The following is a 12,335-nucleotide window of genomic DNA, read 5'->3' as shown; positions in this document are numbered from 1 at the left end:
AAAAATCCCCGACCCCAACTTCCTAACCCCCCTTGAAGTCTAATGGTGCGTCCCTTACTATAATTATGAAATAAAATAGTTTGATAACATATATAAGGGAACTAGCCTGGGAACTAGCTAAAAGATCGATGACGTCCTATAAAAGAAATGTTTCGTTTCTCGGCCGATCCCCTCCCCCCTTCCTCTATCTGCCAAAAGCGTAATCCTGAAATGTTGAAAATTTGCCGGGGTTCATATATTTTACAAGGAATTAAACTAGACAATGGGTATAATAGGTTACGCCTATAATGTAGTAACGCTGTCGGGAGGGTAGATAGATTACAAGTCCATGGTCTGCTGTGGCATTTGCGGTCCTGGAGAGCTGAGACTGGGCCCGTGGGGTGGAAGACTCAAGGAGAGTGATATCATCAGCAGGCCCAGGTCATTCAGCAATTTGGCCGGATATCTTCTTGATCGACGAGGACAGGTCACAACTACAGAGTCGGGCCCAGACGTCTTTACCAAAAGGTAGTCAACATGGATAATAAACATAATAATCAAATTAGTAATTTTACTTGCCAAAACCAGTAAGTTTTTACTTACTAATATTTCGTCAGAACGTAGGGCATCCGAGCAAGAGCAAACAAAGTCGGCCATATCCGACCATGTCGCAAGGGCAAATCATGTCGTCAATTGGGAGGATTCCAAGATACTTGGCAAGGAACATGTCAGAAAGTCTAGAGAAGTACGAGAAGCGATGGAGATCAGAAAGGGGGACAAAGACCATGAACAGAGAGGAGGGCACTTATTTCCTAAGTCACGTATTTGACCCACTTTTGAAGACTGGAAGTAAGACTACTCAAAACCGGAAGCCAGTTTCCCGGGAAAGTGGATCAGATGCTCACATCTGATGAACCCTGGTTAAAAATAAGTACAAATAAAGTATACTTTATGTGTACTTTTTTGTACTTTTATTGTACTTTTCGAGTGAAAAGTACAATTAAAGTATACTTTGAATGTACTTTTTCTCCCCTTTGTTAAAATTTTTTGTACTTTTATTATACTTTTTCTATACTTTATTTGTACTTTTCTTTGACTCCAAAGATTTTGCCCATCAACAAGTACTTTATTTGTACTTTTCTGTACTTAATTTGTACTTTTCTTGGACTTTAACTTTTTTGGACCTCATGAAATGTACTTAAAATGGACTTTTTCAGACTCAGACATTTTTTCAAAAGCACCATTGTACTTAATTTGTACTTTTCTGGGACTTAAACATTTAGGAGGTCACCAACTGTACTTTTAATATACTTTTTAGTGTACTTAATTTGTACTTTTCTTGGATTAGCATTTGACCTGATATGCAAATTGTCACATGACAATATTGTTGTGGATTTGAAAAATAACTGCCATTCAGTTTGGAGCTGTTTTTGACATGGCATATTAAGATGGGAGCTCTCATTTTGTGGATTTTACATGGATATAATTATGCTATGACTTGGATTTCTGATTGCATTCAATGGACACAAAAGAAGGTACTATGTATTTGTTATTGTTTAAAATATTTTGTACACCAAGAAATGCCATATAATGCTGATAATTGGGTAAGCTTACACGCTCATTCAGCTTCATTCATGAGTGCCCATGCAGTCAACATACAACACTGCCGAATTCTCCGTACCCATATGGTCAATGGTATAATGTGCTATGTTTGGGGAATTCAATAACCTCAATGATAGACATTGGCAACTCTGTTGCATGGCATCCAAGACTCAACTGCACAGACTATACAGATAATTCGAAACATTGTATAAAGTGCTGCCAGTGGCATGCATGAACATATAGGTCTACATATGAAACCACATTACACCTGTTTTTACATGACCTGCATTAGCTACTTTTGAACAGAGAAATTTGTTGTCTACAAGACTTTGTATATATCAGGTCCAGAACTGTATCACCAGCTTGTAATCTCCGTTCTGCTACACAACGACTTCTTCAAGAAACAGCTAGTTGCCAGAAACCAGTGGGGCAACAGATTATTTCATGTTTCAGCTGCACAAATTTGGAACAACCTGCTATTTTTAGTTCGCTCTACCAAGAACATAATTGTGTAATTTCAAAGCAAATAACTTGTAAACACATTTGTTCCAAAATGCCTATGCCCAGGCTTGATGCATGAACTATTCAACATTGATCTGATTTTGTATTGATTATTATAATATTGTTTGTATTATTGTACATTTGTTGTTGAGGTGTTGCAATAATGTGCCCCGGAGGAAGGGACAATTAAGGCATTTGAACTTGACATGTGTGGTGTTACCTGGACAAGAAAGCAACCATGGTAGTTAAAAATATTCTTTTTATACTTTCTTACAACAAGAAAATTTTCAAATTTAATCATATGTTAAGTATAATTTATTAAGCCATATGTAGAGCATGGTATACTTTATTTGGCCATGTGAAAAGTATACTTTATTTGGCCATTTGAAAAGTATACTTTATTTGGCCATGTGAAAAGTCTTGTGAAAAGTATACTTTTCACATGGCCAAATAAAGTATACTTTTCACATGGCCTAATAGAGTATCCTTTTCTTATTGCTAATTATATTTTTTTGTACTTTTTATGTACTTTAAAAATGTACTTTTTGGAACACGAAATAAGTACATTTAAAGTATTAAAAGTATACTTTTCACACAGCCAAATAAAGTATACTTTTCCTATGGCTAAAAAGTATACTTTTATGTACTTTTGGTCTGTTTATACTTTTACTGTACTTTTCTTTTCTTATACTTTTTTTATACTTTAAATGTACTTATTTCGCGTTCCAAAAAAGTACATTTTTTAAAAGTACATTCAAAGTACAGTACTTTTTTTTGTACTTGTTTTTAACCAGGGAAGTCCTCCGACGAGATGGACGAAATATTAGTAAGTAAAAACTTATTGGTTTTGGCAAGCAAAATTACTAATTTGATTTGATGTACAAACCTGATGAATCTATTCACCGAAACATAATAATACTGTACATCGCCTTGCAGGACTCATGTTGTTACATCGAAGGGTTCAGAGATGCCTCCGTCAACCAGAACTGCACTACTGGAGTGACTGTAAAGTACCTTTATGCCACTGACCAAAGCGCTTGGAATGCCATAGTGACGCAATATTGAGAACATTACTGTTCTGTTGATGGAATCGAAGGCTTTCTTGAAGTCAACGAAGGTAACTGTCAAGGGGAGCTGGTATTCCTTAAAGCCTTCCATAATTCTTCTCAGTATATGAATCTTCTGTGCACAGCTGCGTCCTGGTCTGAAACCAGCCTGGTTGCTTCTCAGCAAGGGGTCTACGTGAGGCCAGATTCGGTTTAAAAGGATCTTGTTGTAGACTTTAGCAGCTGTGGACATGAGTGATATGCCTCTATATTTGGTCATCAAAGAAAGGCCACCTTTCTTTGGCAATGGTATAATAACAACGGGTGATCCATTGGCGTGGTGGAGATAATGTAGTGTAAACTTATGAACAGAAAGCATGATTGACGTCAACCATTTGATCACCACCTCCCTGAAGGGCCTCGGCTGTAATGGCACAATCTAAAGCTGCTGCTTTGTTGGTTTTCAAGAGGGAAATTGCCTTAATGGTCTCTACACGAGTAGAGGGTCGGCACAGATGGGGAGATCTTCTTGCGCTGGTGGGGCACCCATAGTGGGTAGGAGAACATGAAAACTAATATGAGATACTGTATTAGGATCACATATTAAGTATCATGTGAGAGTATACTCTTGTACTCCAGAAGACAGGATCACATATTAAATATTTGACACCATAGAATATAAAAACTAGTAATTTGACAAGTTAAAATAAGATTTTTAACGGAATAAATCTAAATAATATGATTATGCAGTTTATTCCGTTAAATATTTACCCCATCATTTCCCTCATTCTTCAGGCCCTGCCCTCTATCGGGTGCTAATTTAAAGTTTAAGCTTGATTGCTATTGTTTCTTTGTAAGCCTGCGGCGCAACCTGCACAATATTGTCTCTTTGTAAGCCTGCGGCGCAACCTTGAACAATATTGTCCTTGAGATAACTCTCTGTTTGACTTTCACATTTCGCTTGGAGTTCTTTCCGGAGAGTGTGTGGATAATGTGCCAAGTAGTTGTATAGTTCCCAGTCTCATCAGCTGCTCAGCTCATCCATCTGTTTATTGAGTGCAGCAGCCTCATCAACTTTATTGAGACTGCTATTCAATCATCTCCATCTTTCTCTTGATTTTGGGGATTTGCTTAGAGTAAATTTCTTCTTAGCCTTATCCCCCTCGATTTTCAGGTTGATGGTCTCATCAGATATCCAGCTTGGCAGGCCACAGGGATTTTTCTTACTCAGAAAACGTATTGTCTTTCATTCACCTCCTTGAACGAGTTGAAATTCACTCTTTTAGAGTGGGTTTCGCTCTTTTTTTAGTGGTTTTATAAGTGAATCACTCTTTTGGGAAGCGAGGTTTTCACTCTTTTACATTTAGAGAGCACCTACCACTTTCTCTGCAAGTTCTCTTACCGTTGTTTCAAAGGACTCATATCTTTCTATGATGTTTATGGAATCGAATTCAATCATGCTCAGTGCTTGGAATCCATTTGATAGCTCTAGTTGAAACTCTTCTCTTGCGCCTGGATCCTGCAACTTCCTCCAATTGAAATTGGGTCTCTTGCATGGCTTTCCATTGATTGTTCTCAAGCTTTCCATTGCTTGTACTCAAGCTAGTGAATATTGTAGGCACGGCAGTTCCAAAGAGAATGGACCCACTTGCAGTTAATCAATATGTGGTCCAGTTGATGTTTTGTTCCACCTGGGTGCTTCCAAGTCCACTGGTGACAACGTGGATGAGGGAATCTTGGTTGTGCACGTCGAAGGTTGTATTCCTGAAACTATTTCACTAGCCGTTCACCATTGTCATTTGTGCATGTGGAGAAACAGTACCTACCAACAATCAGGGGGTGAGTAGCATGGCTATCGATTTCAAGTCTGGCATTAAAGTCCCCAAGAACTATATGGATAGTATGTTTCTTTTGGTCCAGGTATAGAAGTTTGCCTTTGCTGCAGATGATGAACATTCAGTAGGAGCATATACGATGGTGATGCTTACCTGAGGATTTCCAAGAAATGTTGCATATAGAATTCTCTCAGTGATGACTTCCACCCTCTGCAGGCATTTGTAGATGAATTTGGACATAAGTATACCAACACCGCCTTGCCTCTGTTGGATGGCAGATCCATACACCATTACCCAGTTTCTTCCATCTGACCAAAGTTCTTCTGTTGGATTAGGGGTAATAAGCCTATGTTCTTGTATCCCAATGATGTCGACACCAGCATATATGCACAGCCCATAAAAAGTTGATGGGTTTTCCCTTGTTTAAATAGAGTGCGTACATTGTATATAGATATTGTGAGAGGTTTGAAGGCACAAAAGCGACAAGAATCAGGGCCAACAGTTCGTGTTGGTGTGCCGAGTTCCCGCTGGTCTGTTATAGAGTCAGTCATAGACTACCACCCATTTGCCTTCTGTTGTTTTCGAGGTTTTCTTGTAGTTTTCGTAATCGAATAGTTTACCAGGAATTATTTTAGTCCAGTCCTAGCAGCTTCACGGGTGATCAGCCCTGATTCAGCTTGTTTCCGGATATCCAGCAGCCAATAACTACAAATATAGTGTAGCTTGCCTCTGGTTGTGGAACAAGTTAGCCAGTGATGGAAGGATGACCTATGATGACCTGTTCAGCACCATCCTATTGACCGTTGGAAGATACATCTTCTTATCCGCTCTTGGATGTCTGATGGGTTAGGAACTCCACATACTGCCTTAAACTGACGCGCTGGCAGGGTGCGTGTTGTCAGTAGAGGTTAATATGGTTACCACACTCTGATTGCAAGATGTTATTTACATCCAAGATGTTAAAACAACCTACTTTTACTCTATGATTAGGGAGAAAGAGAAACAATGAAAGGCACAATACCATCAGTTAGCGTCCACACTTCCTGCAACTATAAACAGTATAACTGAACCCGATGTACAGGGGATGACACACGAGAAGGTGCCCATGTGGCGCTCGCCTTCACCATCAAACTGGGGATCTATATCCTGTACCACCGATCAGAATGACGTTACAGTCGGTAATCGCTACTGGGATCAGGCACTATGCCCTATACTAAGGACAAAACCCATTGTCCTAGACAGAACCTGATGTTAAACCATCCTACCAAGCCAACTATATAGTTTGACTCACCTATCCTTGCTAACTGGATTGTGAAACGTAAAATTTATATCAAGAAAAGATTATAGAAAGAGTGAGAGATTAAAGTTAGAGATGAGTAGGTTGGAGCACCCCACATAGATAAATCCATGAGGGAAAAATCCAGCTTCTGCACCTACTGGTGCAGGTGCCGGCAAAGGGTTATTTTCAGCTCCTCGACACTGGGACAGTCATTTGTACAAAATTGAATAGGTTAAGGTCATATGTATAATGAACAATATACAGTAAGCCAAACAAGAATAGTCCTTAAAAAGGACAAGCTCACAGCTAGGAGGTGGCCGGGGGGGCACTCTCACTTTGGAGGTGACGCGTATGTAGGGCTGTTAAGACCCCCTTTTTCAGCGTCGCTCTCACCCAAAGACCCCTTATTTTTCCATTTGATCTGTCACCCAACGACCCTTACTTTTCAATCGATTTCGTGGTTTTTTGACGCTTTTTTTGTCATGTTCTCACCCAAAGACCCAATATTTGTTACATTTTGCTCTCACCGAATGCCAAAAATCATGCTCTCACACAATGACCCCCTTACTGCGAAAGTACCAGCCCTACACCTATATCCATTTCATATTGAAGTGCCCCCCCCGGGGAAGGTGGTAAAGCAATTGTGAATGATATGAAGTAGGACGTGAACTATATTTTAGTTTGAATTAAGAATGGAGCAGTGGCGTAGCAAGCACTTTTTTCAGAAGGTGGGCAAAGGAGGGGGCAAGGTAACTTTCAAGGGTGGCAACTAAAAAAGTACAATAAAGCCAAAATATCTAAATATGGGGGGGGGATAAGACTTCTCACCATAAGCATAATGATAAAAAGCACATTTCTTTTAACATATCGACCTTTGTATTTAATAGTTCCATGATCCAATTCAAGTCCAAGATCGTGATCCATAAAACTAGTTCTACAGTTTCAAGACAAATTTAAGTCCAGGCGCTTTGGGGGACGGCGTTTATGGAAGCATAAGTGTATCATTTCGAGCAAAACCCAAGAATCGGTCGCTATACCCGGGTTTCGCCAGCCCATACTTGGGTTTTGCTCCCCAAACTAAGGAATAGCTCACCAAAACTCAAATCGGGTAGGTATTCTAGGGTTTTGCTGTCATTCTAAGAATGGGCAGCAATACTATGGTATAGCTGCCGAATCTTGGGTTTAGCCAGGCAAAACTCAAATCCGGGTAGCTATTCTAAGGTTTGGAAGCCCATTCCTAGGAATAGCCCGCAAAACCAGGGTATAGCCCCCGAATCTTGTGCAAATCTAGAGTTTTGAAGCCCATTCTTAGGAATAGCCAGCAAAACCCAAGAATGGGCTGTTGAAACCCAGGTATAGCGACCAATTCTTGGGTTTTGCTCCCCCAAACCAAGGAATGGGTAGCAATACCACGGTTTGGCGCGCTAAATGATACACTTGTGCCGCTAAACCCAGGTTTCGTCGCTAAACCCAAGAATGGGCAGCAAAACCACAGTTTTGCTCGATAATGATACACTTGTGCCGCTAAACCCCTGATTCGCAGCTGAAAAGTATTTTTGCTCGTAAACATGGTAAAGCCGAAGGACTTCTAATTATGTTAATACGAGATACGGTAAAATTCCGCAAATGTCATTTAATTAACTAACCTTGTAGTGTCACGAATGTTATGACGTTACTATGTGGACGGACATGCCCAATTAAAAAGTGTATTGCCTAATTAAAAAGTGTATTAAAAAGCCATGCCTAGTAAATAATCGAGTAATATACATGTTTTAACACATGGAGTGAATTGTTGGATTATTTCACGATATTGTTTTTATCATGTTTTAATATCACTACATTCACTGACAAGACGGCCTGCTATTTATTTAATTCGTTCGTTCTTTTATTCTTTCTTTCTTTCTTTCTTTCTTTTTTCTTCTTCTTCTTCTTCCATGGTTGTGCAGTCCTCATATGGATGAGTATCAAACGCACTGCGAGGGTGGTCATGCGTGGTACAAGCATGACATAAACAAAACAAATTGTGCGCAAAATAAACAGGTGCGAGTAAAAACTGGTAGCAAGATGATTACTGCCAGCAGGCCCTCAACGCAGGCTTGAAGGCGTTGAGGGTACAGGATGCAGCTGGGTCTGTTGACAGGCTGTTCCAGTCACGGATGGTGCGTGGAAAGTATGAGTTTAAGTAAGCTGTCGAACTACACCGCGGATATTGAAAGCGGGAACCATGGCCTCTGGTGATTGAAGCTAGTGGAGTCATGTACTGGGACCACCTGATGTCGATGAGGTCAAACCGTATGCGATACATCATCTCCAGTCTGCTTTGGAGACGTCTGGTAGCCAAGGTGGGCCATTGGAGATCTTGAACCATGGCTGACACACTGCTGGAGCGATCATAGTCACCTGTGACAAACCTAGCACAACTTCTTTGAACCTGCTCAATCTTTCTGATGTTGCGTTGAGTATGAGGGTCCCAGGATGTGGCGGCGTACTCAACTATTGGGCGAATGAAGGTTTTGTAGCTGGTCTCTTTGATCTTGTGTCCACAGTGGCCGATGTTTCTGCTAAGGAAGGCTCTGATGGAATTGGCTTTCTTTGCCACAGTGTCAACATGCATGTTGAAGTTCAGCTTCGAGTCAAGGTGGACTCCAAGATACTTCGCAGAGTCAACAAGCTCCAACTCGTGGCCATGGATGGTGTACGAAGCCAGGACTGGTTTCCGCTTATTGGTGATTCTTAACACCTGACACTTAGAAGCATTGAACTGCATCAACCAGCGGGTTTCCCACTTGACTAAGGAGTCAAGATCCTCCTGAAGATGTTTGCTGTCAGTGGGTGTTGAGATGCGTTTGTACAAAACACTATCGTCGGCAAAGAGTCTGGTAGTAGACCTGGTAGCACACTCTAGCATGTCATTAATAAATATCAAAAACAGCAGAGGGCCGAGCACACTGCCCTGTGGCACACCGGATGTTACTTTGGACGTTGAACTTGTCTGGCCTTCAAGCAGGACTTGTTGTGTGCGTTCACTCAGGAAGTCTCTTGTCCACTCTAACAGGGTCCCCCGTATACCGTAGTATTCGGCCTTCAGGAGTAGATGGCGATGGGAGACCTTGTCGAAGGCTTTGGCGTAGTCAAGCAGGATCAGGTCTATCTGTGACTTGTCATCCAGGCTCTTCGCAAGATCATTAATTGTGACGATTAACTGAGACTCGCATGACCTCCGTTTCCTAAAACCATGCTGGGCGTCGGTGAGAATGTTATAGTCAGACAGATGGCGGATGAAATGGCAGTGCACGATGTGCTCCAAAAGCTTGCTGAGGATTGATGTGAGTGAAATTGGCCTGTAGTTTGAAGCAGTTGAACGGCTTCCTTTCTTGAAGATGGGCACAATTGAGGCTTTCTTCCACTCAGAGGGAACTACCCCTTGATCAAGTGATGCCTGGAACAAGAGTGTAACTGCAGGTGCAACCTCTTCCGCGGTCTCTTTTAGTAGACGAGCTGGTATCCCATCTGGGCCGGTGGCCTTATGAGGTTTGATGTTGCGAAGCAGCTTAGTGACACCATTGCAATCAACCGTGACGTTGTTAGCTGATGTGTGAGGGCTGTTTCCCATATCTGGTAGAGTCACATCATCGTTGTCACTGACAAACACAGAGCTGAACTGCCTGTTGAGCAAGTTGGCTTTCTGCTTAGGATCACAATGCATGATACCATTCTCTTTCAAAGGAGCCACTCCCAGTTGGTCACAGCGCCTAGATTTTACAAGGGCTCCAAGTTTCTTGTTTCCACCTGGGTCACTGTTGATAACATCAAACACATATTTGTTGTGCGCTTGACGACAGGTCTTCGGAGACTCCTTTTTCAGAGTCTTGTAGCGCATCCAATCACGATCTTTCTTGGTGTATCTGGCTTTCTTAAATTTTGGTAGGCACACATTCTGCAAGCAACTTGGTCAATTCGGATTGCAGGTCTTCAGCAAGTTGCTCCACAGGGGTGGATGTAGAATTAATTGCGGTGAAGTTATCAGACCAGGACTTAACTCTGTGGCGGATAACATCCCAGTCAGCCCTTTTCCACAGGAAGATTTTACGACGCACTGGTTTGCGTCTGTAGGCTCTGACATTCATATCCGTAAAGACAATGTCGTGGTCGATAAGGCCAGGAGCACCTTCACATCTATTAACAAGACTTGGTCTGTTGGTTAACACAATGTCTAACGTGTTATCACCGCGAGTTGGAAAATCTACAAGTTGTTCAAGACCTGCCGACTCCATAGTTTGCAAGAAGGATTCATTGAGGGCCACAGGATACTGGTGGGAGATGATGTGGTTGGTAGCCCAGTCAATGTCGGGTAAGTTTATATCACCGGAAATCCATATTGCAGCACCAGAGTTGGACTGACAAAGATCAAGGATAGTGCGATTGAGTTCATTCATCATCTTGTCCTGGTTGCTGTCAGGTGTGCGGTACAAAGCACCAATGACAATTGGCTGATTCCTGTTGATGATTTTTGCAGCAACAAATTCAGCGTCAGTTCTAATATCAATCTGGTGGCTGTTTAGACTACTATGGACAGCCAACAGGACTCCTCCATGGCCATTACTCCTGTCTTTTCGGTACAAGTTATAGCCGGGTGGAAACACTTCACCATAAGAAATACTAGGCTTGAGCCAAGTCTCACAACCAAATATTATGTCTGGTTTGGTAGCTTCAATAAGGCTCCAGAACTCAACACGCTTTGCGAAAACACTTTGGAAATTTACTTCAAGTGTGCGCAGGTTGTTAACGTTGGCTGTGGGACTATTGGTAGGTTTAGAGGGAGATGATTTAGCCATGGGTGAACCTGGTTGGCAGGAGCTGGTAGAACTACAACTAGAACGAGCAAAACTGTCTGAAGAGTCTGATTCTCCAACTGTAAAGGAGTCAAAAATACCAGGTGATATGTTTGCGCAACCGCACTTGTAGCATTCCCATGGCGAGTCATTTCCAGCCAGTACTTCAAAAACAGGATCGGATAAACCAACACAGTCCGAGTGGAACCACAAGTTGCATGAGTCACAAAGAATGCTTGCGTTGGCTCCCTTGTATGATGTACAGGCCTTTTTACACTCTCCACAAGGGCACTTGGGAGTTCTGGGGCCAGGGTTGGGTTCAATGTCCCCAGACCTTATGATGAGGTTTGGCGAGTAGGTAAGCTTACACATTGCTGATGATGGTAAAGAGCAACATGTAGGATTGACTGATAATCATAAATTAATGTTATTAAAGCAGTTTAGTTTAGCATGATGACTGTCACTGACTGGGAGTGTAAGCATTACACAAATATTGTAAAGATGGCTGCCACACGAATGATGGATTTAATCAGGAAAAGCCGATCAATAAACATGCACATAATGCACAATACATAAGTCTGAAACAACAATCAGAAATCATACAGGATAAAACTGACAGCTGGATGGTCATTTGATGATAAAACAGTGTGATCAAACAGTATACTTGCGCACTGCAAACAGCTGTTTCTCGATCTCAATCCAGTCAAGTGTAGGATGAAGAAGCACTGAGTGCAAGGTTTCCAAATTCGGAGGGCTTGTCTCCAGTGGCAGATCCATAGGAACACAACAACAAAGGAAATGGTACATTTGGCACCCATATGTGCAAAACGATGCGATCAGTATGTTCTGTAAACAATGCTGTAACAAACACTAGATTTTGTTTCTTTCTTTCTTATTTATTTATTTACGTAAATAAATAAATAAATAAATAAATAAATAAATAAATAAATAAATAAATAAATACTTGTGTCATAAAATTATGATTAGGCCTACACCCCTCCCTGTTTTTTAGTGTAAACAATATTTATTTTCAAAATACTAATAATTTTTTAATATTTATTTTCACTTCAGCTCAATTTAGCAAGCTTTAGCAGTTGTATTTGTAATTTCAATTAGATATGACGGATGATGATGATGATGATGACGACGACGACGACGACGACGACGACGACGACGACGATGACGATAAGGATGACGATGATGATGATGATGATGATGATGATGATGATGATGATGATGATGATGATGATGATATCACTAA

General features: G+C 41.2%; 1 protein-coding gene across 1 annotated transcript; it reads right to left on the bottom strand.

Moving 5' to 3' along the window:
* Positions 1-10,156: 10,156 nt before the first annotated feature.
* LOC140166961 (uncharacterized) lies at positions 10,157-11,446 on the bottom strand. The gene has a single exon (XM_072190445.1). The coding sequence runs from the start codon at positions 11,444-11,446 to the stop codon at positions 10,157-10,159; it is 1,290 nt and encodes a 429-aa protein (XP_072046546.1).
* Positions 11,447-12,335: the final 889 nt, after the last annotated feature.

Source organism: Amphiura filiformis, chromosome 12 (assembly GCF_039555335.1).
Source record: "Amphiura filiformis chromosome 12, Afil_fr2py, whole genome shotgun sequence".
Taxonomy (NCBI): Eukaryota; Metazoa; Echinodermata; class Ophiuroidea; order Amphilepidida; family Amphiuridae; genus Amphiura; species Amphiura filiformis.
This window is presented reverse-complemented; position numbering and strand designations above follow the sequence as displayed.

What these genes read in the sequence shown, in the direction of transcription:
- LOC140166961 (XM_072190445.1), bottom strand. Translation starts at nt 11,446, where the DNA reads ATGTGTAAGCTTACCTACTCGCCAAACCTCATCATAAGGTCTGGGGAC.